Below are 26,047 nucleotides of genomic sequence, written 5' to 3' on the forward strand. Positions count from 1 at the left end.
CTCCTTATGTCCATCAGACAGGGTTCACGATCCGTAGCTGAATATGCCATTGAGTTTCGTACCCTGGCAGCAGAGGTGGGCTGGAATAATGAGGCTCTGGTCGCTGCTTTCTCTCATGGTCTCTCGGATGCCTTGAAGGATGAGGTTGCAGCTAAGGACCTACCAGTGGAGCTCGAGTCCCTTATTTCTTTCCTGATTTTGATTAACACCAGACTCAGGGAGAGACCTTCCTTTAAGGAGAGCCTGCGGAGGTCTTCTAACAGATTGGCGCCTACGTTTGCTGTCCCACCCGTGCCTCCCTCTCCTCCCACGCCTCCTGGGGATGACTTGTCTGGGGGTGAACCCATGCAGCTGGGGTTTGCTCGCCTGTCCGAGGGGGAGAGGGTACTCCGGAGACGCGAGGGCCGATGCATGTACTGTGGTCTCGGTGGGCATTTTCGGTTGGCATGCCCGAACCGTCCGGGAAACGCTCGCACCTGAGATCCTGTCGGGGGCAGATCTTGGGTGGAGTCTCCTCGTCCCCGGTTTCCCGTGTTGACAAACCACTGATTACTGTTGTCCTCTCCTGGGTCGGGGGCTCGGTGACGACCCAGGCGTTGGTGGACTCTGGTGCTGGTGGTTTGTTCATTGATAGTGTGTTCGCTGCCGCCAATTCCAGTCCTCTGCAGCCTCGAGGTTCCCCACTGGCTCTTGAGGCGATAGACGGCAGACCCCTTCTGCCGCCACACGTGACTCAGGAGACCCTTCCAGTGGGGATGGCCATTGGTGCCGTTCACAGAGAGTCGGTCTGTCTCCAGGTTATTTCGTCTCCACACTACTCGGTGGTCTTGGGGTACCCCTGGCTCCAGAAGCATAATCCGACTTTCGATTGGAGATCGGCCGAGATCCTCTCGTGGTCACCGCAGTGTGGGGCTAGTTGCATCCATGGGCCTGTCAAGTTGCTGTGTACTTCCTCGGACTCTTTGTTGCCTCCTGAATACGAGGAGTACCGGGATGTATTCGATAAGGTGCGTGCGGTTGCCCTACCTCCGCACCGCCCATACGATTGTGCCATAGAGTTACAATCTGGTGCCGTTCCTCCTCGTGGCAAAGTCTATCCACTGTCAGTAGCGGAGAATGAGGCCATGGAGGAGTACGTGAGGGAGGCGCTTTCACGCGGACACATTCGCAAATCCTCGTCCCCGGCAGGGGCTGGATTTTTCTTTGTGAAAAAGAAGGGCGGTGAGTTGAGGCCTTGCATCGATTACAGGGGTCTCAATCGCATCACGATCAAGAACGCTTACCCGATACCCTTGATTTCCGAGCTGTTCGATCGCCTCAAAGGGGCCACGGTCTTTACCAAACTCGACCTGAGGGCGGCATATAACCTGGTAAGGATCAAGGCGGGCGATGAGTGGAAGACCGCGTTTAACACCAGGACCGGTCATTATGAATCCTTGGTTATGCCCTTTGGGTTGTGCAATGCGCCCGCAGTCTTCCAGGAATTCATCAACAATGTTTTCCGTGACCTGTTGCAGCAGTGTGTGGTGGTCTATTTGGATGACATCTTGGTATATTCTGAATCCATGGAGGCCCACATTCTGGATGTCAGACGAGTGTTGCAACGGTTACGAGAGAACAAGCTGTTCGGTAAGCTTGAGAAATGCGAATTTCACCGATCCCAGGTAACCTTCTTAGGTTACATCATTTCCGCTGAGGGGTTCTCCATGGATCCTGAGAAGGTTTCGGCTGTCTTACAGTGGCCCCAGCCCAGTGGTCTTCGTGCCCTGCAGCGCTTTTTGGGCTTCGCCAATTATTATCGGAAGTTCATCAGGGACTTTTCCATGCTAGCCAAGCCTCTCACGGATCTGACCAGGAAGGGCAGTAATTCCCAGGTCTGGCCGCTCGAGGCCATCCGAGCTTTTGAGGCTCTAAAGTCCGCCTTTGTGTCGGCTCCGATTCTGTCGCATCCCAACCCTGGGTTGCCTTTTGTCCTCGAGGTGGACGCGTCTGAGACGGGAGTAGGCGCCCTCCTGTCTCAGCGTAGAACACCAGAGGGTCCTCTGCTTCCTTGTGGGTTTTACTCCCGGAAACTGTCTTCCGCGGAGTGCAACTATCAGATTGGTGACAGGGAGTTATTGGCCATCGTGCAGGCCCTTAAAGAATGGAGGCACTTGCTCGAGGGCTCGGTGGTTCCGGTTCTCATCCTGACGGACCACAAGAATCTGACCTACCTCTCTGAGGCCAAGAGATTGACACCACGTCAGGCCAGATGGGCTCTGTTCTTGTCACGTTTTAATTACGTGGTCTCCTACCTACCCGGTTCCAAGAACATCAGAGCGGATGCCTTATCACGGCAGTACTCCGAGCTGTCCGGGGAGGAGTCGATTCCGACTTCGGTCATACCTCTGAATCAGATCCTGGCCGCTATTCGCACCAGCCTGACCTCTCCCCTGGGTGAGCAGATTTTGGCGGCTCAATCTGGTGCTCCCTCTGGGAGACCCAACGGCAGATGTTTTGTGCCTGAGGAGTTGCGCACTCGGTTGTTGCGAACCTACCATAACTCCAAGGCCGCGGGGCATCCTGGAAAGAATCAGCTGTCCTGGGCTGTTTCACGTCTGTTCTGGTGGCCTTCTCTACGTTCCGACATCGCCGCATATGTAGCGGCATGCTCCGTTTGTGCCCAGAGTAAGTCCCCTCGGCACCTTCCGTTGGGCCTTTTGCAACCCATAGCCACCGGGGAGCGTCCATGGTCACACCTGGGGATGGATTTCATTGTGGACCTCCCTGCATCCTGAGGCCATACGGTCATTCTCATGATTGTGGATCGGTTTTCCAAAATGTGCCACTGTGTTCCTCTCAAGAAGTTACCCTCTGCACAAGAGTTGGCCTCGATTTTTGCCAGGGAGGTCTTCCGGTTGCACGGTTTGCCCAAGGAGATTGTGTCGGATCGGGGGAGTCAGTTTGTGTCCAGGTTCTGGCGCGCCTTTTGCTCCCAGTTGGGGATTCATCTCTCTTTCTCCTCGGCCTACCACCCTCAGTCCAATGGGGCCGCAGAACGATCCAATCAGGCCTTGGAGCAATTCCTTCGTTGCTATGTCTCAGATCACCAAGACAATTGGGTTGACCTCCTGCCTTGGGCTGAGTTTGCCAGGAACACGGCGGTGAACTCTTCCTCTGGGACGTCTCCCTTCATGGCCAATTATGGGTTCCAACCTGCCGTGTTACCGGAGGTATTCTCTCCCCAGGATATTCCGGCTGTGGAGGATCACCTTTCCGTCCTACGTGCTTCTTGGGTACAGATCCAGAGGTCCCTTGAGGTCTCTGCGCAGCGCCAGAGACTCCAGGCTGATCGCAGACGAGCGCCCGCTCCTTCCTACCAGGTCGGAGACCGCGTATGGTTGTCCACCCGCAACCTCAACCTTCGAGTGCCCACTCCCAAGCTGGCGCCTCGCTTTGTTGGTCCCTTCCGAGTGCTTCGCAGGGTAAACCCGGTAGCCTATGCCCTTGCGCTTCCTCCTGGCATGCGGATCTCCAACGTGTTTCATGTCTCCCTGTTGAAGCCACTGGTGTGTAATCGTTTCACTTCCTCGGTTCCTCGGCCTCGTCCGGTCCAAGTGGGCAATCGTGAGGAGTATGAGGTGAGCAATATCCTGGACTCACGCCTGGTCCGCGGTCGGGTGCAGTTTTTGGTCCATTGGCGTGGTTATGGTCCAGAGGAGCGTTCCTGGGTTCCCTCCACAGATGTCCATGCTCCTGCCTTGCTCCGAGCCTTCCACGCACGCTTCCCTCAGAAACCGTTCTTTACTCCGCGGAGGAGGGGCCCTTGAGGGGGAGGTACTGTCATGGTCTTACCTTCTTGCTGTTCTCCTTCGTTTGACATGTGCTGGCGGCCATCTTGGTTTCTGGGTTTCTTGTAGCCTCCCACCCTGCGGCTTCTCCTTCCCACTGGGAGGAGCTGGATGCCTAGCTCATATATATAGGAGGTCTGTGGCTTCAGTTCCTTGCTTGGTCCTCCTGTGTTCACATGCTTCCAAGACTGCTGCTGCTTCGTCTGACTACCCTGCTGGTTCCTGATCCAGGCTTCGTCTGACTACCCTGCTGGTTCCTGATCCTGGCTTCGTCTGACTACCCTGCTGGTTCCTGATCCAGGCTTCGTCTGACTACCCTTCTGGTTCCTGACCTCTGGCTTCGCAAGACCCTGCTTCGGTTTAGCCATCCGTTTGGACTTTTGCCTTACAGCTTTATTTTCAATAAAGCCTTCTTATTTCCACTTATCTCTTGTTGTACGTCTGGTTCATGGTTCCATGACAATGTGTCACCGAGGTTCCTGGCCTCGGTGAAGTAAGAGCCGGTATTTTATGTGTCAGCAGCAGCTATTGCTAATTGACATCATGAGATTGAGCATGGCTGTCATAGCTGATTCAGGACAGCTCTTACTGGGAGTAGTAAAAGTGCTGGGTGAGTGACTACTCCCCATGTTCCAGGCTGGGTTTTGCCAGACATAAAAAACAGCCAGAACTTCCAGGTGTGGATTTACCTCCCTCTGATAGTGGAGCTCAGGAGTCTGTGTGCTGTGAACTGAGGGCTGTGCTGGGATTTGAGGTTTGAGCCGGTCTGGAGGACTCAGGCCCCTCTAAAGGCGAACAGACTGCCTATGGACTTGATGAGGCTGAACTGCTGACAGGGTGTGAATTAACACCCAGGAGAAAAGGTGACGTTTATTGTTTATGGACTTTCCTTGTGTGTGAACAAACACCAAGCCACCTGCGTTTTGTGATACACCTTATCTGCATTTTGTTATACACCAATGTGTGAATAAACACCGCTGTTTGATTCAAGAACTGTGTACTTTGCCTCAATACTGCACCTGCTAGTCCCAACTACCAGAGCACCCACAATACATAGAGATTTATCTCTAAATTTGTCTGGGGTGAGATTCACACTAATTAGTTGCCAGATTCAATTTAAAATAAATCGAAAGTGCCACAATAGCTCTGAAAAGTTGTGTGTAACACACAAGTCCTAATACTGTATCCAACCCCTTTCAAGCTCTTTCCAGTAATGTCTCCCACAGTGCCCCCCAATAATGCTGTGAGGAAGCCACAATGTTTCCCGGAGCTTCACAGCCTCTTCATACAGCTGATTGGCAGTGGGGCCAGCATTCAGACCTCCCACCAATCAGATATTGATTACCTATTCTGAGGATAGTTAAAAAACGTGATGTTCAGCACTTGCTTACAAGTTTGTGTTGAGAATACCCTTATGCCTCTTTCACACGGGCGTTGCGGGAAAATGTGCGGGTGCGTTGCGGGAACATGCGCGATTTTTCCTGCCTGAGTGCAAAACATCATTGTAATGTGTTTTGCACTCTTGTGAGAAAAATCGGCATGCTTGGTACCCAAACCCGAACTTCTTCACAGAAGTTCGGGCTTGGGATCGGTGTTCTGTAGATTGTATTATTTTCCCTTTATGGTTATAAGGGAAAATAATAGCATTCTGAATACAGAGAGCATAGTACAATAGCGCTGGAGGGGTTAAAGAAAAAAAAAAATATAATTTAACTCACCTTAATCCACTTGATCGCGCAGCCGGCATCTTTCTTTGCTGTGTGCAGGAACAGGACCTGTGGTGACGTCACTCCGGTCATCACATAATCCATCAAATGATCTTTTACCATGGTGATGGATCATGTGATGGACCATGTGATGACCGGAGTGACGTCACCACAGGTCCTTTTCCTGTGCACAGCAAAGAAAGAAGACAGGAGAGATGCCGGGCTGCGCGATCACGTGGATTAAGGTGAGTTCAATTTTTTATTTTTATATTTAACCCCTCCAGCGCTATTTTACTATGCATTCTGTATTCAGAATGCTATTATTTTCCCTTATAACCATGTTATAAGAGAAAATAATAATGATCGGGTCTCCATCCCGATCGTCTCATAGCAACTGTGCATGATAATCGCACCGCATCTGCACTTGCTTGCGGATGCTTGCGATTTTCACGCAACCCCATTCATATCTATGGGGCCTGCGTTACGTGAAAAACGCACAAAATAGAGCATGCTGCGATTTTCACGCAACGCACAAGTGATGCGTGAAAATCACCGCTCATGTGAACAGCCCCATAGAAATGAATGGGTCGGGATTCAGTGCGGGTGCAATGCGTTCAACTCACGCATCGCATCCGCGCAGAATACTCGCTCGTGTGAAAGGGGCCTTAGTCATAGCAAGAAACTGCTTAGTCTTAGCAGAAACGCATAAGCAAGATGTTTTTAATCCTTTTTGTATGTCCTAGTTTTTGTATCTTTTTACAAGTGCTGAACATCTCCACATTTTTTATTTATGACTTCTGGGAATCAGCCCAGCATTCGTGCACATAAGAAAATTAAGATGAGCTGATCCTTTTCCATATTTTTTTTATTTCTCCCGAGGATAAGCCATCAATTTTGAACACCCGAAGACCCCTTTAAGGTGTCCCAGCTTTTGAAAAGACAGATGCCTTCCTATTGGTTGCCATGGAAAACCCCATTGTACTAATTTGTCAATTGTATTCACACATGAGTTGCACAAAATATCATTTTATATACAGGCTGTATGATGCACTTAAATAATTTCAGACATGATTTATTCCCAAATTTTCTGTGCAAAGTCTTAAAAATCCCATTGTAGGACCAGTCATGGTGGATGAAAGTGCTTGTCATATAATGTTTATGGGAGAAATGGTCAATTATTAGTTAATGAGCCCTTCTGACTGGCAGAAGCCTGTAACCAGCACAGTTCAATGAATCGATTTTGGTCATGAAAGAAAGGAGTAGAAGTGTCCCTGTTTACTGGGTTCATGGCGTTTGTGAGGGGTGTCACTATAGGATTCCTGATATCTCATTGTACTGAGCTCATTTGCAATCAGGGAAAAACACACCATAAGGGCTCATTCAGACGAACGTGTGCTACCCGTTGCCGTATTGCGGCCCGCATTTGCGGATCTGCAATACATGGGCAACGTTCCGTGTGCATTCCGCATCATGGATGCGGACCCATTCACTTCAATGGGTCCGTAAATCCGGAGATGCGGAACAGAAGCACGGAACGGAACACTACGGAAGCACTACGGAGTGCTTCCTGGGGTCCCGTTCCATGCCTCCGCACCGCAAAAAGATAGAACATGCTCTATCTTTTTGCGGAACAGACGGATTCAAGTGAATGGGTCCGTGATCCTCATGTGGCTGGGCCACAGTCGGTGCGCGTGCATTGCGGACTGCAATTTGCGGTCCACAGCATGGGCACGGGCTTCACATGCCCTAAAGGGCTCATGCACACGAACGTATATTCTTTCCGTATCCATTCCGTTTTTTTTGCGGACCGTATACGGAACCATTCATTTCAATGGGTCTACAAAAACAGAAGTTTCTCCGTGTGCATTCCGTTTCTGTATGTCATTAGGCAATATGGACAATCACAATACATCAGTAAGTGCCTCATATTAACTTTCTCTACATGATAAATGCCACTTGCTGAAGTGAGGGAATCCCTTAAGGCTGGGTTCACACCTGAGCGTTTTACAGCGCGTTCCTACGCGCTGTAAAACGCTCAACAGGCAAGAACCAGTGATTCCCTATGGGAATGGTTCTCACCTGAGCGTTTTACAGCGCGTACGATCGCGCTGTAAAACGCCCGACGCCCCAAGAAGTACATGAGCTTCTTTGGGGCGTCTTGTCTCGCGTTCCCGTACATAGACTTCAGCGGGAACGCGCGACAATGGGCGTTCGCTTGTCTCTGTATGTGCGATTGCAAGCGCCCGTACAATCGCGCATACAGAGCGCTCCATCGCGAACGCTCAGGTCTGAACCCAGCGTTCGGGCTGTTTCACACGAGCGGACGCCGTGCGGACATCCGCTGCGTGAATGACAGCCAAGACCCGCTGCGGACAGAAGAAGCACTGAGCAGTAACATGATTGATAATGCTCCGTGCCTCTCTGTGATCTCTTTACTACGAAATCACAGTGAGATAAAGTTGTCATTGTGATTTCGTAGTAAAGAGATCACAGAGAGGCCCGGAGCATTATCAATCATGTTACTGCTCCGTGCTTCTGCTGTCCGCATCGGGTCTTGGCTGTCATTCACGGAGCGGATGTCACGCATGGCATCCGCTCGTGTGAAACAGCCCTAAGGCTGGGTTCACACCTGAGCGTTTTACAGCGCGTTCAAACGCGCTCTAAAATGCTCAACACATGAAAACCAATGCTTCCCTATGGGAATGGTTCACACCTGGGCGTTTTACAGCGCGTACGATCGCGCTGTAAAACGCCCGACGCTCAAACAAGTACTTGAGCTTCTTTGGGGCGTTTTGACGCGCGTTTGTGGCCATAGGACACTGCAGTCAATCACACAAACGCGCGTCAAACGCGCGTTTACTATTACAAAAAACGTGCATAAAAACGCGCGACAAAAACGCGCGTAAAACGCGCGTTTGAGAAACGCTCAGGTGTGAACCCAGCCTTAGGGACAGATAGAACTTTTTCACTTTTTTCAATCCACTTCTGCTTTAGCTTTGAAAAACTGCATAAAAAACTTGAATGTGCGTCAGCACCCTGAAGCCACCTGCATACGATTCGGATTAATTTTCACGCAGATTTTCGAGAGGAAAAACCAAAGCGCTGTACAGTACCAGCAAAGTGTATGCCATTACACTAATCTCATGTACATTTTTTCTGTGCAGAAATTGACCTTCTGTGCGTATTTCCAAATCCGTAGCATGTCAATTATGTTTGCAGTTTTGGCTGCAGATTTCACCTTTTACAATCAAGTGAATGGGTCCGCATCCGTGATGCGGGGAGCACACGGCCGGCGGTCGTGTGCATGAGGCCTAAGGGTGCTGGCACACGTCACGGCTATGCTGGATTTTTGGTGCGGCCAAAAAAGTACCAAAAAAACGCATGCAGTTTTTGCAACAACATACTGGCATTTATGGTGCGTTTTCTCCCAGCAAACACAAAGCACACAGCAAAGCTGAATTCCATTCATTATAAAATAGAGTTACATTAATGTAATTCAGGTTTGCTGTGTTTCCATTGCTGGAAGAGAAGGCCCCATAAATGCAGGTATTTTGTTGCAAAAAACCACACCATTTTTTATGCAGTTTTTCTTATTTTTTTCTTTTGCCACATCAAAAACAAAGCACATCCACAGCATGCGCCAGCATCTTCAGGTTTCTTTCACACAAGCGAGCTTTCCGTCCGGATACGAGGCGTGTAATGAGTGCATGGCATCTGGACTGAGTTGTGACCCATTCATTTCACATGAGCGTCGTTTCTTACTGATCATCTCTGCACCATGTTGTACATCAGGCATCCTCACACTGCGGCCCTGGCTCCATAGAAATGAATGGGGCCTGCGTGAAAAATGGAAGGAATCTGATGCAATGGGGATCATTTATTATAGTGTTTTTTTTTCTATCTTAGACTATCTCATTTGAAAGGAAATAGTCTCATTGGCATGTAAAGGTGCGCCTTTTCACAAACATGTATATGGCTACGACTTTTGAAATTTAGTATGCGACTTTTTCGCTGTCTGAGCGGACCAATGAATAGTCTGATAGCACACGATCCACTTGCGCCCTGATGAATACAAGGATGCATCTCCTAATTCATCGCCTGCTGTATGACGCTTTATAATGCCTCGTCCACATTTCCGTTTTTCACCGATGTGTGTGGTCCGCATTTTCTCCGGACAGCACACGTACCCATTGATTTGAATGTGCCGGTTTACACATCCGAATTTTTTTCAGTAAAAAAAAATCACAGAGACACGCACTACTTTGGTCTGTGATGTTGACCAAACCTGCCCGTTGAAGTCTTTGGGTCCATTAAAATCATGGACAAAACACGGATGGCATCTATAGGACGTCTGTTTTCCACTGAAGACTGATATTAGATGCTTTGGGAATATGTGCGTAAGGCCTAAATACTATTCAAAATAATGACAGGCTAATCCACTATGCCAGTCTAATCTATATATATAAAAAAGGACGTATGAATGTATGTTCCGTGAAAACTCAAAAACGCAACCATCCATTTCCACGAAACTTGGTATACACATCCTTTGCTACCTGGAAATAAATCTTGTGGGGTTCTCAGCTCTCTAGGACGTACCGTTCCCCAAATATTCCCCAAAAATGACCTGCATTATCCAATACAAGCCTGCCAGCCTTTCACACGGTCACATGTCCCTCATCAGCCAATAGAGGCTCGCAGGTCCTACTCCAGGTTGCCATAACAACTGATCGCAGGTTTTAGTAGTTTGCACGTCCTGAAATATTTAGTCATATGACGTATGACGGCACAACTACACTGCTACATGCATGGGAGGCAGGGGCCACTATTAAACTGGCGGGCGCTGTGGAGTTCACTGTTAAAGGGGCGGTCCCCATTGAGGTCACTGTAAAAGGGGTGGCCACTGCAAAAATCACTGTTAAAGGGGCGGCCTCTGTGAAAGTCACTGTTAAAAGGGTGGTCACTGTTAAAGGGGTGGTCACTGTTAAAGTCACTGTTAAAGGGGCGGTCACTGTGAAAGTCAGCATTCAAGGGGTGGTCACTGTTTAGGGGCGGCCACTGTGAAAATCACTGTTAAAGGGGCGGTCACTTTTAAAGGGACGGCCACGGTGAAAGTCACTGTTAGGCGGTCACCATTAAAGGGGTGGCCACTGTGAAAGTCACTGTTAAAGGGGCGGCCACTGTGAAAGTCACTGTTAAAAGGGTAGCCACCGTGAAAGTCACTGTTAAAGGGACAGTCACCGTTAAAGGGGCGGCCACTGTAAAATTTACTGTTAAAGGGGCGTCACCGTTAAAGGGGGGGCCACTATGAAAGTCACTGTAAAATGGGCAGTCACTATTAAAGGGGCGGCCACTGTAAAAGTCACTGTTAAAGGGGCAGTCACCGTTAAGGGGGTGGCCCCTGTGAAAGTCACTGTTAAAGGGGTGGCCACTGTAAAATTCACTGTTAAAGGGGCGGTCACCATTAAAGGGGTGGCCATTGTGAACTTTACTGTTATTTAATATAAAATTGCAATTAATAAATACCCGAGCAATGCCAGGTCATCAGCTAGTCTATACATATAAAGAAGGACTTATATATGTGTGTGTATGTATGTTCCGCGATTACTCAAAAAAGGAGCCGCAAAACACGAAAAGCGGCAATGTGCATTCCGCATTATGCGGACCACACATTGCAGGCACTAATAAAATATGCTTGTTGGACAAGAATAGGACATGTTCTATTTTTTTGCGGAACGGAAGTGCGGAGCTGGAAGTGTGGATCCGCAATTCGGTGTCCAGGCAGCACGTCGTGCTGCCCCATAGGAATGAATGGGTCCGCAATTCCGTTCCGCAAAGTGTGGAACGAAATTGCAGATGTGTGAATGGAGCCTTAAGGGGGCAGGCCGCTGTGGAGGTCACTGTTAGGCCTCTTTCACACTACCGTTTTTTTTTCCGTTTTGCGGTCCGTTTTTTGCGTTCCGTATACGGTCCGTATACGGTCCGTATACGGAACCATTCATTTCAATGGTTCTGCAAAAAAAACGGAATGTGTTCCGTATGCATTCCGTTTCCGTATTTCCGTTTTTCCGTTCCGTTGAAAGATAGAACATGTCCTATATTTGGCCGCAAATCACGGTCCGTGGCTCCATTCAAGTCAATGGGTCCGCAAAAAAAACGGAACACATACGGAAATGCATCCGTATGTCTTCCGTTTCCGTTCCGTTTTTTCTGAACCATCTATTGAAAATGTTATGCCCAGCCCAATTTTTTCTATGTAATTACTGTATACTGTATATGCCATACGGAAAAACGGAACGGAACAACGGAACGGAAACGGAACCACAACGGAAGCAAAAAAACGGAACAACGGATCCGTGAAAAACGGACCGCAAAACACTGAAATGGACATACTGTAGTGTGAAAGAGGCCTTAAAGGGGTGGACACTGTGGAGGTCACTGATAAGGGGGCAGGGGCCACTATTAAAGGGGCAACTTCTGTGGAGGTCACTGTTAAGGCAGCGGTGTACTGTGGAGGTCACTGTTAAAGGGGCGGGCCCCTGAGGAGGTCACTCTCAAGGTAGTGGGGTGCTGTGAAACTCACTGTTAAAGGGGCGGCTGCTGTGAAAGTCAAAGTTAAGGGGATGGGCTGCTGTGAAGGTCCCATTTTAAAGTGGCGGGGCACTGTAGGGGGGTGTCAGTGTTAAGGGGTGGGGGACTGTCCGGGCCTGGCGCACGTCTTGTTCCTCTTTCATAACAGTCTGCAGTATTAGATGCATTTATCACAAGCTCTGCTACTTTATAAGAATATGGAACAGACCGTAACACCAGCAATGACTTGTGAAGTAATTTTTCTAGATCTGTTACAATGTTGGAGACACCTACAAAGTTTCCAGCAGTAGAAGGGTTAAGTGAAAGAAAGGAGTGGTTTGAGACTTGAGAGTACTTCCCCAGCAGTGTGACTCATCCGCTCTGATACATACAGCTATGGATCCCCTCTCCCTGCTGTTACAACCGCCTGTCTTCTACCCGGTGTGTACAGGATAATCCTGCAGTAAGATAAGAAGCCATATGTCATGTGTGTCTTTACAGCTAGACATGTGTAACAAGTAATGGGTGGGAGAGGCTAATGGCTTACTGTCCCAAATGTATCAGGCGGGAGGGGTAAAGATGCCTGTTTACATGCAGGGGTTGTGGGAACTAGTTCCAATGTCTCAGCTGCTGGGGTTATGGCAATGATTCCATTTCATATTGCTGTAGCATCCTGTGGTGATCTGAGTGCTGCGAGTAAGGCTACTTTCACACTCTCGTTTGGTGCGGATCCTTCATAGATAAATTCAGAACTGATCAGTTTGTATTATCTTTAACGTAGCCTGAACACCATTGAAAGTCAATGGGAGACGGATCCGTTTTCTATTGTGTCATAGAAAACGGATCCGTCCCCATTGACTTACATTGTGTGTTAGAACGGATCTATTTGGCTCAGTTTCGTCAGATAAACACCAAAATGCTGTAAGCAGCGTCCGCCTCCAAAGCAGAATGGAGACTGAACGGAGGCAAACTGATGTATTCTGAGCGGATCCTTTTCCATTCAGAATGCATTAGGGCAAAACTGATCCGTTTTGGACGCTTGTAAGAGCCCTGAAACGGATCTCACAAACGGAAAGCCAAAACGCCAGTGTGAAAGTAGCCTAAATCTGCAGGAAATATGTGTGTTACAGCTTTAATACGAATGTTAAAATGAGGCTGTGTGATGGTCATCACGTGTGCATTGGGAGGATGCAGATTAAATGCTTTGGACAAGATAAAAAAATGACTGCTTTGTTCCAAAAACAGCGCCACACCAGTCCACAAGTTGTGCAGGGTATTGCAACTCGGCTCCATTAAGTTAAATAGAGCTCAGCTGCAATACAACACACAATCTATGGACAGGTTAAAGCAGCTATGTTTTCTCATCCTGAACAACCCCTTTAAAGCACGCCCATCAGAAATGGTGACGTCACCAAACATCCTGCCGGGTGGAAGCTTCCGCCCAGCAGTGTGTTATAGTCAACAAAAGAGCCCTTGCCCTGTGCGAGCATGAGATCCTCCGATGCTAACATCAGGGGGGCTGCCTGGGTGAAATTGTGGGTATGTCCTGGTTCAGCTCTGAACCCGGACAACCCCTTTAACTCTGACTAGCTACCCTGTACCTGCTAAAGAATAGCATCCCCACAGCATGATGCTGCCACCACCATGTTTCACAAAGGGAATGATGTGTTCAGGGTGATGTGCAGTGTTAGTTTTCCACCACACATAGGGCCAGATTTATCATGACTCTGACAGCTCACTCCACTTTAACATATGGCTAAAGTCAGTTTTATCCAAGTCAGATTTATGATCGGCCCTTTACGACTGTAATAAATGTGGTTTGACGGTAGCGGTTTATCCGTCAGTAAGCAGCTTTACAAAAGTCGCACATCTTTATGAAAATGTTGCACGTTCTATTAAAAAGTCTCATAAGATAAGCATGGTCCTCACTGGAGTGAAATTGCGACTTTTTTGCGACTTTTTAAATAGTCCCAATAGTAAATCTGTCTAGAGATTCATTTACATAAGAAAACACGCCCCCTTTCAGAAAACTGGCGAGCATAGTGCAGAGCAGAAAAAAGTCACAAATTTGTGCGCAGTTTTAGCGTTGGGGACTTTTTCACTCCATTATTCTGACCTGAGCTAATGATAAATCTGGCCCATAGCGTTTTGCATTTAGGCCACACAGTTAAATTTTGGTCTCATCTTCCACATATATGCTGTGTCCCCTACATGGCTTGTGACAAACTGCCAACAGATCTTCTTATGGCTTGCTTTCAAAAAACACTTTCTTCTAGCCACTCTTCCATAAAGGCTAGATTTGTGGAGTACATGACGAATAGTTGTCCTGTGGACAGATTCTCCCACCTGAGCTGTGGATCTCTGCAGCTCGTCCAGAGTGACCATGGGCATCTTGGCTGCTTCTCTAATTATAACTCCCCTTGCCTGAGCTCTCAGTTTAGGTGGATGGCCATAACTTGGTAGGTTTGCAGTTGTGCCATACTCCTTCCATTTTCTGATAATGGATTGAACAGTGCTCCATAAAATGTTCAGAGCTTCGGATATTATTTATTTTTTTAACCTAACCCTGCTATACACTTCTCCACAAATTATATCCCTGACCTGTCTGGTGTGTTCCTTGGTTTTTATGAGGCTGTATGATCACTAATGAATGTATGATCTCTAACAAACCTCTGAGACCTTCACAAAACAGCTGTAGTTATACCAAGAATACATTACACACAGGTGGACTCTATTTACTAATAAGGGGACTTCTGAAGGTAACTGGATTTTATTTAGGGGTATCAGAGTACAGGGGGCTGAATACAAATGCACGGCACACTTTCCATGTATCATTTTCTTTTCACTTCACACATATTGTACTTGCTAGTTTGTGTTGGTCTATCACATAAAATCCCAATAATATACATTACATTTAAAGGGAACCTGTCACCGGGATTTTGTGTATAGAGCTGAGGACATGGGTTGCTAGATGGCCGCTAGCACATCCGCAATACCCAGTCCCCATAGCTCTGTGTGCTTTTATTGTGTAAAGACAACGATTTGATAGATATGCAAATTAACCTGAGATGAGTCCTGTACGTGAGATGAGTCAGGGACAGGACTCATCTCAGGTTAATTTGCATATGTATCAAATCGTTTTTTTTACGCAATAAAAGCACACAGAGCTATGGGAACTGGCTATTGTGGATGTGCTAGCGGCCATCTAGCAACCCATGTCCTCAGCGCTATACCCAAAATCCCTGTGACAGGTTCCCGTTAAGCTTGTGGATGTTATGGGAAAAAAATGTGGAAAAGTTCAAGTGGTATAAAAAAAAATTCAAGGCACTGTATATATTGATTAAGTGATATCTGAGCCTACCGACCCCAGCAAGGTGACCTCAATCCAGGCAGGAATATACTCTGCCTTGAAATTACTTTTTAGCCTAGCAGTGTCTAGACTGGCATGGAAAACGGATGACACACTAAGAGCTAAAAACTGACACTTAGGATTAAACAGGGATGCTTCATGGACATCTTCATGAATGAACCACTGACCACCTTGTTATGGATGTCACCACAGACTTGAATAAGAGGCCTAAGGCTTCATGCACGCAACCATAACTGTATTTTGGTCCAGAAACCTTGAATCCACAAAATACAGATACCTTCTGTGTGCATTCCAAATTATGCCTATTCCTGTCTGCAAAATGGACCAGAAATAGGACCTGTTCTTAAATTTGCTGAATGCCCACATGGATCTGCAAAAATCCAGATGTGTGCATGGCCCGATAGGAAAGAATAAGGCAGTGTGCTATCAGCAAAAGAATACAGATGGCACACTGAAGAAAAATACGATCAAGTGCATGAGCCTTAACTCTGCTATTACTATTTCTCAGTCATGCCAACAGGCTGGGCACTTACACAACAGTTCTGAGCCTTAAAGGGGTTATCCAAAACCTATAATGACCCCTGTAATGCCCAGGCCCCTCATATGCATATACTTACCTGCCGCCACTGAATCTCCCTATCGCTCGGATCAAAACATCCGGCAAAGGGGGGAGCAGCCAATAGCAGGCCGCGACGGGGACGCACCTCCCTAGCGTCACCTGCGACTGTAAAGGAAATGTGTCCTCAGAAAATGATCTATTATTGAAATCAAGTTTTTATGTTTAACATATTTTCAAAGAATTTATTGATGATTTTTAAAATTTTCCGTATCACTATATATATTGAAACAAGAAACATAAAATCCTGCAGTTTTCGCACTGGCCCCTAAGCCTAATAATAGGCACCACTTCTTGGTCTGTACTTTATTGCAGTTACCTGCTTATCTATACACAGAGGTGATATCATTACAGGTAGGATTAGAATGACAGATAAGAGAGGATCCACCATTCACAATAGGTGATTGTCAAAGCCTATCCATTATTGCCTTGTACAATGACCTCTGCACAGGTCACAGAGCATGTCCAGAAAACTCTCCCATAGAAGTCAATGAGGTCCTCTTCTGACTATTGTACCATGACCCATGCGGCTTCCACAAAGCAATTTTTATAATGCTGTGTAAATGCTGTTAAGAACAGATCAGACAAGATAATAGCCCCCGTAAATATGTTCAGGAAATAGAATTTAAAAAATAATCTGAAAATAAAAAGAGATTAGAAAAAATGAATATGTGTTACTATCTGATTTAAACCAACAGAAAAAAAATGTTGGTGACATTTCCTGTAAGTAATCAATCGCTGTATTACAAGATATTGCCATATATGTTCTGTACAGCACTGACAATTCAGATTGGCCATATTTCAGCCTCACTTAAAGTTGGAATTCTCTTTCACGGTTTAGTACATATACAGCGCAGCATGTCTTTATGAAGCAGATGTTGAACTTTCCATAGAGTATCATGTGTCCGGATCCACCCAGCATAGCTGGCAACCTTTCACCCAGATCACTTAGGATATACTGTAGGTTGAGGCTATGTTCATATATTGTGGCATTGCTGCATATTTGGGGGAGGTCAGACTGTTGATCCCCAGAATCAAGGGCCAATTCCCTTGTGGCTCTTTCTTTGTATTGTGCGCTCCCAAGCAGGTTTTGTGCACTTGACAACAACGCAATGCTATTTACATGAAGTCTATAGACCTCAACATAGGGAAAAAATCCAGAGTAGTTGCTATGCATGACTAGTGCGGAGCCATAGAAATTGTGGGGGTCTCAGAGCCTAGACCCCATTATATTTGGGAATATTTCTAGATATATGAAGGAACTCCTGTTTGTAGAAAAAAATCAATTAAAGGGGTTATTTTCACCACACTGACATGATCATCAGAGGCTAGGGAAGAGCTAAAGCCGGCCCATCAGAGCCGGTGACATCTGTCCCCATGGAGAACCCTGCTCTGATGCTCATATCAGGGGGGCTGCCTGGGTGAAAATGGGGATATGTCCAGGTTCAGCTCAGAAGACTGTCAACCCCTTTAAATATTTGATTATGACTCTGACGTTCAATTCTCTTATACATTACTTTACTGTATGTGCATTTGTGTTACTTATTTCTTTTATCACATGTGTTTATCCAGGTTGTTCCTTATGCATGTACAATATTTGGGGGTCTACAACATGGACGAATGATCCTTGTACAAGGAACCGTTGGCATCAGTGCTGTTAGGTATGTGTCTTAGTGCTCCTTCTTCTGCTGCCATTTGTAGTTTATCTGTAAACAGATCCTACTTTCTCTTCTTTGCACATAGGGCATATAATTATCTCTCAAGTATAATGTACAACTTGTAACCAGGGATAGGACTTTCTTTCTTGAGTGAGGTTACTTGGTTGGCCATATGATGGACCCTGCTCAGCGTGGCCCTGCAGTTATCGGTACTGTTGCGGCTAGATGCCCAAGAAGGAGCATTATGTGAAAAACGAATTGTACCCGTCCTGGAGTAAGATCCAAGTGTGTTTGCTTTGTACATAAGGTGTAGGGCCTCTACATACACACTTATGTTCTGGTGTTTTTGTTCACTCATGTTTGTGGGGAGATTTCCATAAACATCACTAATACATCTCAATAAATTAAAATATCAAAAAGTGAAACTCATATTCTAGAGATTCATTAGACATAGTGTGATTTATTTCAAATGTTTATTATTTTTTATTATGGGTTACAAAATTAGAATATTGTGAAAAGTTCAATATTGAATGGTATCCCACTCTAATCAGCTGATCAACACGAAACACCTGCATAGATTTCCTAAGTCTTTAAAGCAGGGGTGCACAACGTTTTCTGGTTGGGGGCCACATTGCGAGACTGAACCAATGACGAGGGACGAAATTAAAATTTAAAGGTGTATTAACAACTTAAATTTTGTACTTATGGAATATTGAACACACATTATATACCATTAATGTCTAGTTACACTTCCAGGACTCCCATCTAATGGGAGAAATACATGAAAAATACATGTGGGCAGCCACAAGACATAGGCATACATGTCTGTTACCAGATGGTTGGGGGCCGCACAGAATGGTATCGAGGGCCGCATGTGGCCCCCGGGCCGCAGGTTGTGCACCCCTGCTTTAAAGGGTCCCTCAGTCTGGTTCAGTAGGCTACATAATCATGGGGAAGTCTGCTGACTTGTCAGTTATCCAGAACAGAGGTCCCCAACGGCAGGACCGGGCCCTGGAAGATTGTTTGCCGGGCCACGGCAAAACAGAGGAGCGGAGACGCCAGGAGCATGCGCACCCAACATGCAAATTACACACAGCGGGCGGCCGTACAGCGGGAAGGAAGGAGAGCGTTCCTTCCTTTCAACTGTGTTGCCGGCCAGCCACTGCCACCAATGAGGAGAGAGTGGGCGGAGGAGGGGAGAAACTGTGGCCACTGTTCCACCAATGATAATTAACCAGAGGACCTTTCATGGGTCTGGACTTTATTAACTAAGTAGAAAGAACAAAAAAGACCAAAGGTGGCCAATTGGTAAAAAGTAGAAAACAGTGTCCACCCAATGGAACCAAAAGGACACCCGTAATTGTAACTCGGTACTAGCTCCCGAGTGAAACAAGCAAAAAAACAAGGAAACGGAGCTCATAGTACCGTGTATAAAAATATATAATTTTATTATGACATGAATAAAATATGAAGCAATAAATAATATACCATTAAAAAGTGAAAAGAAGCAGAAAAAAGAACGCCACCCTGGGATAGCACACATGTCAAATGTAAAACATGATGGTCAATGAAATAGATTATATATGGTACAGTGACTGGCCATTGACAAAAAATACAACATGGCTATCGGTTGAGTCAGCAATCAAAAAGATACCTACACGGCAAGAATGGACAGGGTTTGCATGCAAGTGCAGCAAACCCCAATAATAACCGGGTATCAAATTGCCTGAATCTAATGCTGTATAGGTAAAAAAGGAGGCAGAGACTCGCCAGAAAAGACTGTGTGCTATATCACCCAGGATGGCATTACCCCAACGCGCGTTTCGGCGTGCCTTTGTCCGAGGATAACGCCATCACTGTGAATCATCTATTTGCAGGCTCTCTCCACAAATCAGATGTTAGTTGTACGTACTTGTCCCCACCTGTGCATGTATGCTGGCGCGCGGGGCTCCAGTCAAACCACGCCCAGCCACCTCCCGACCAGCGTCCCGCCTACACGCCCACATCACGTGACCAAGCCACATGATCGGACGATGACGGCAGAAGGACGCACAGGCGAGAGGCGCCCGGGGCAGTGCCGTGCACCGCGCGCACACCCCACAGGGGAGGAGAAGAATAACCACATACACCACATTATATAAATTGACTATCTGCGCAAAATGTAACATAAGTTATATGCACCTCTCTTAAATATTGAATATGTAAAGCATGGTAGTGAATGATGCACAAAATACAAAAGAATATAATAATACATAATAAATACATGATGTGATTATACATAAGTGCATAAAGAGAGACCTGTAAATAGTCATGAGCACATTAGTGTAAATACATGTGATTGTACATGAATGCATAAACAGAGACATGTAAAGTCATAAGTACATTAGTGTAAATACATTTTGTGCTGATACAAACAATTATAGTATTACATGATAACACATATATTTATTAATGTAAAGTGCAAATGTGCATATAGAATGCATGAGTAATAGTGCACGATACCAAGAAAAAATGCAGAAACACAATAATGAATCCAAAAATATATATATGATGATGGGGGAAGGGGGAATTTTTTTTTTTTTTTTTAACTAAGTAGCAGGACATGTAGAGTGGTGCCTAGGGATCTCCCTGCACTTACTATTTTTCCTGGGCGCCGCTCCGTTCGCCGGCTGTAGCCCTCGTTGCCGTCTCCCGCGCTGTATGCTAATTACTACTATGGGAACACCAGGGAGGAGACTTCTCTACTTGGGCGTTCCTTCTTCCTGGCTGTGACACTCTGCGCTGCGATTGGACAGCGCTACAGCCAGGGAGAGAAGCTGATGTCTCCTCCCACAGCGACACATATATGTAGCCAGGTGAATTAGCTTACAGACAAAGGTTTGCAAACTAATATAGATTGATTCTGGGTGACTTGCTGTATGTTGGCGGAATGTAGGTAGAGGAGCGCTCACTGCAACAATCCCACCCCCTAACTTCCAGACACCTATCTGCTCCCTTTGTAATATACATAGTCCTAGGTTTGGGTCTGAGTGGCTGTCAATATACTCACACCTGGTAATTGCGTCACCTAGGACGGTCTATGTTTGTTTTTTATCTACAAATTAAGTTGAAAATATACAAATTTTTTAACTATTTGAATAATAGTTATATTTTAGCGACAACACTTTAATAGTGAAACGTCAATTTCCTGTTAGTCGCCTATCGCCCACAATATTATTGAGTGAATACTTATTTTATCTCTTGACATTTTGTATGAGTGACGGCAGGTTTTCTATCCAGTGACATCAGCTCTGATAAATGGCAGGGTAACCCGCAGGAAGTATACTCAGGACAGGAATTTCCTACTTCATCACAGTAGGCTAGCATCTCCTCTGTATTAAAAAATCTGACGATAGTCTATAAAGACCACGTTCATTCATGGTGGGAGGCACAGACCCTAGAAACGTATCTTAAGAACAAAATAGTTCCTAGGGGGCTACGAAATTATTACCCAATACGTCAGAAAATCTTATAAAAAAGTGGAAAAAAGAATCTATCGAATCCTCGCCTCATGAGATTACTACTAGTGGAAGAGAAGAACATTGTAGCCAAGACTACTACTGAATTAAAGGAACATATTGAGACAGCAAAGAAATTCACACAATCTCCAGACTTTGAGAGAAGGGAAACAATATTGCAGCAGTGAGTTGGGAAATTCACCGGGTATATAAGGGAAAGGAAGAACAGGTAGAAAAAGCAAAATAAATACAGAAAGCGAGACGGATATTTCATCAGAGGGTGAAATTGACGCTGAGAACGAATCGGCGACAACTGCGAACGTTAGAAATAGAGGTAGAGGACATAGTTGGCGACCAAATAGAAATCGAGGCAGAAGTAGAACTGACAGGGGTGACAGAGGTGTTTTTTTTAGGAATGGGCACAGAATATCCTCTGAGAAGCAGGACAAATAAATAACTCCATTGAGGCACACTGAGGAACACTGAATCAATCTATCCAATCGGTCTTTGACAGAGATTGAGATGGAACCTTTACGTAAGGGGGTGTCTTTTGTCCAAGTGTGCAAATATAACCCATTCAATTGGGTAAAAGACATCAACCTTTTCATTAGAAAACTGAAATGGAGGAAATTCTTCCTCACTCATGACCATGGCCAATGCCGGAGATGGGCATAGTTGAGGAAGAATTGGCTGATATGAGCCTCTTGGCAGATTTGTGCGAGGAAGGGCAAAGACTGATTGGTATCAGTCCTTTAACCCACTTGAAACTACCCTCTAGGAAGAATCCCCCTGGTAGTGAATACTCCCCCCTGGAGGCTTTCCTTATGACTGTAACAGAGAAACTAAGGACACTACATGTATATCAGCAAGGACTGAACAACTTGACCTCGGGTGAATCTGCGGCCCTAGAAGTGTTACAGAATGATAAAGAGATCATTATAAAACCCTCAGACAAAGGAGGAAATGTAGTAGTCCTAGGAAGGGAAGCATACAGGGAGATGTGTATACGTATCTTAAATGATAGATCGTGTTACGCCAAACTTCGTTCTAACCCGACTGATGCCCTTAAAATTGAATTGGCAGAGTTGCTAAGTGAGGCTAAAAGACAAGGCCTGGTTAATATGACCGAATATATCTACCTGTTACCCGATAACCCCATCACGCCAGTGTTTTTATGCTCTACCTAAAATACATAAAGGGGTGAACCCCCCCCCCCCCCCTAAAAACTCGATGGATGTGCTCAGCCATCTTAATGACGTGGTATGCGATAGTGGCACACTCCTTGCCAGCTTAGATGTGGAAGCCCTCTACAGCTCCATCCCACATAATAGAGGATGTAAGGCTGTGAGGGCTTTTCTGGTAGAAAGAGAAGCACACCTAGGATCGCACAACGAGTTTGTCATCAAGTTGCTGACTTTTATTCTGAAAAACAACATATTCCTGTTTGACAGGCAGGTCTTCCACCAGCTCAGGGGAGTTGCGATGGGCAGCCCCTGTGCCCCCACATTCGCTAATCTCTACCTGGGCTGGTGGGAGAGAGAGGTTGTCTTTGGAGAGAGAATGAGTTGATGGGCCTCGTCCATTACGTTGTGGCTGAGGTTCATCGACGACGGGTTTATATTGTGGGACAATACCTCCTCTGCGTTTAAGGATTTTGTGAACCAGAACGATCTAGGCCTATACTTTACCAGTGAGATCGATGACACTAAATTGACATTCCTTGACCTCTCTATTAAGATTGGTCCGGATAGGAAGATCACAACCAGTATATACAGGAAGCCTATGGCCACAAACACACTACTTAAATGGGAGAGTAGTCATCCACTCCCATTGAAGCGTGGTATCCCAAAAGGACAATATCTGCGGGTGAGGCGGAATTGCTCTGAATGGGCTGATTTCAAGATCGCTGCAAATGACTTGAGGGCCAGATTTAATTGGAGGGGGTATCCAGTGAAACCACTCAGAAAGGCATATCACCATGCGGCCGCATGTAACAGAGTAAGTCTGCTGCATCCAAAAACTGCCATTGCTGATGGTTCCAAAGTCGGCATCATTGGCACGTTTGACGTAGCGCATAGGGAGATACGGAAGGTCCTAAAAGAAAAGGCAGCTGGGGCCTCTTGCAGTCAGATCTGGTAGTGAGCACCTAGTGGCAGATTATCCACTTATCACATTTCACAGAGGTGGGAATCTTAGGGACAAATTAGTACATAGTGCTTATTCCACTCTGTGGCGAAAGCCACTTCGCCACGGTGTTTTGGAGGGGGCTGTTTGCCTGCCTCCTGCCCCTGGATTACGGCCCTTTTAAGATACTGGTTTGGGCAGTAAAAGCTATGCTTGCAAGTGATAAAAATGAGACTTTTACTAACTTTTAAACCCCTGAACCTATTCAAGTGAATTTTGGATAGGTTTATCCCCAAGTTATACTGGTTAAATTGATATAAGTTATATGTACTGTATGTACGATGTAAACTCACAAAGTTGTAACAATTTATAAGAAGTGTAACGTTTCAGCTTAGGAGATAATTGAGTAGATACAGAAATTGACTCAATTATCTCCTAGACAGAGGGGAGGAATATGCTGGGTGTGTTTCTATTGTCCCATTGTGTCAGATGGGCTGCTGTACTTGCATTGTATGTGTTGTAATATGTTGATTGGTTAATGTATAGGTCCAGGGGGTATTCCTCTGGACTGACAAGGTAAAATAAAAGAGGCTGTATGCTCTGGACAGAGTGTTCTGCTTAACCCTCAAGCGAAGTGTCGTCTCGTTCTTGGGGGGGATAGGAGTGTATGCTGTTACAGTGCGACTGCCAGGAGTGTAAACTGTTCATAGGGTTTTTCCTGTTCGGCTGTATACAGCCTTTATGTGTTTTCCCTTTGCGAGTATGGAGTATTCACGTGCTTGCAGTTTGGGAAATTGGTGCTTGCAGTAACTGCCTGTCAATCTGAAAGGAGGATATCGTCTGAACGGAGTTGTGTGCTGAACGGTCTGTTACACACTCCAACACTGGAAACTTGGCTACCCAATAGACTATTGGGTACTTTTAATTGTAGTGGGTGTAAGGCATGTAAAGTCATTAAAAAGGGGAAGATAGTGGTAAGCACAACCACGAATAGGAGATATGAGATCCGGTCCTTCATTAATTGCAGAACGGTTGGAGTGGTATATGTAGCAACATGCATTTGTAATTTGCAGTATGTAGGTAAAACAAAACGTGAATTAAGATGCCGCATTGGTGAACATCTGCGGGATATTTCCAATGAAGCCGATACACCAATTGCCCAGCATGTTTTGAAACCTCACTCTGATGTGACTGACTGTATTAGATTTCAGGGAATTGAGCATGTCAGAACATCTGCACGAGGAGGCGATGTGGATAATCGCCTCCTCCGAAAAGAGGCTCAATGGACTTTAACCCTCCAGACCGTTGAGCCCCGTGGACTAAATGAATTTATTTCATACACTGATGTCACTAAATGAAACCAATCATGGGCCATATCTCCTAGGAGCCTTGTGAACATTTTCAGCATGTCAGCCCTACCCTCTACTACTGATGACACTATGGCCTCAGTATCCATTGCCACAACCGGAGTCGACTTCCCTGAGGTCAAGTGAGCCCTTTTATAGTGGCTGTTCCCATTTGTTTATTGTGAGGCAGTGACATGCCTCATGGTTGTTAGGGGAGATATATGGCAGGATTTGCTGTGTCTTCCCCAGAATCTTCAGGTCTGAAGAAAGGCCAGGTGCAGTAATCACCTGGGGATAAAGGAATCCTCGGAGAGAGAGCGGGTGGGGACTTGCACACAGAAGGCTGGAGTGGCTCTGTGTGTCCCCCAAGAGACACTGGTGTGGGAGCAGCCTGGAGGCTGCTGGAGGTTGGGCTGGGAAAGCTGCATCTCATCACGGGTGTGAACTGGGGTACGCTTTAGGTGAGTCAGGGAAACCTATGTGTTTTTTGGATAGGGCCATGACGGGCAAGGTATTTTGTTTTGGCTTTGTGTGTTTTTTCTTTATGCCGTGTGCCACAATAAAGCACAGTTTGGCCCCTAAATCCTGGTGTCTGTGAAGAAGTGTGTGGTTGCAACCCCCGGAAAAGAGCTAATCCCCCACAGTATGCGATCTATAAGGTATCTGTTTATATAGGTCATATGTGGTGACATTGATAGAACTTCAGTGGGCTTCCCTTTCATCCTCGCAACACCAATGTGTGGCTACTGTGTCTGTATGTTTATGTAGGTTTAGCGATTTATTGGAAGCTGATGTAACTACACCACTTGATTTTATTCCTGTTTGATTGTCACCCGTCAGGGTGCCTAGTATGTGTGTCCAGTGGGCGATGGTATGTCCTTGATTCAATGAGACCGCCCAAGAGTCACTCCTATGTACTATACCTAACCCTTATGCCTTCTCTAGTGATGCGAGTGGGCGGGGCAGGGAAGCGCCGATGCTCGGTGGTGCCCCTGATTCATTGGCTCCTGCACTGCTAATGCCGGCCTAGGGGGCGTGGCTTTTTCTTCTTTAGTTGCAGCGCTGGGTGGCCGCACTTCGGCCATCCCAGTGCCGCAGGCTACGTGCTGCATGCCATGTACCAGAGCGTGTAGCACTTTCTGTGTTCTAAAGCACTCCTGATGATTTGGTTGCACACCTAATAGAAGCCAAAGAAACGCATCGAGCGAGCGAGTTAGGTTATTCACCTTGAATGAGATGGGGGTTAGCCGTTATGTAAGAAGCGACACATATATGTAGCCAGGTGAATTAGTTTACAGACAAAGGTTTGCAGACTAATATAGATTGATTCTGG

At 46.2% G+C, this 26,047-nt stretch overlaps 1 protein-coding gene across 5 annotated transcripts in view; it reads left to right on the plus strand.

Annotated features, from left to right (window-relative positions):
* Nucleotides 1-12,425: 12,425 nt before the first annotated feature.
* Nucleotides 12,426-26,047, plus strand: part of LGALS12 (galectin 12) — a 42,393-nt gene continuing 28,771 nt past the window's right edge. For 4 of the 5 annotated variants that reach the window (XM_044270178.1, XM_044270180.1, XM_044270179.1 and 1 more), the window contains exons 1-2: nt 12,426-12,544; nt 17,662-17,750. In XM_044270178.1, coding sequence (XP_044126113.1) covers nt 12,500-12,544; nt 17,662-17,750 — 134 coding nt within the window. In that variant the 5' untranslated portion in view covers nt 12,426-12,499. Of the gene's footprint in view, nt 12,567-17,661; nt 17,751-26,047 lie in introns of all 5 variants that reach the window. The other variant, XM_044270183.1, reaches the window with a different exon arrangement.

This window comes from Bufo gargarizans, chromosome 10 (assembly GCF_014858855.1).
Source record: "Bufo gargarizans isolate SCDJY-AF-19 chromosome 10, ASM1485885v1, whole genome shotgun sequence".
Taxonomy (NCBI): Eukaryota; Metazoa; Chordata; class Amphibia; order Anura; family Bufonidae; genus Bufo; species Bufo gargarizans.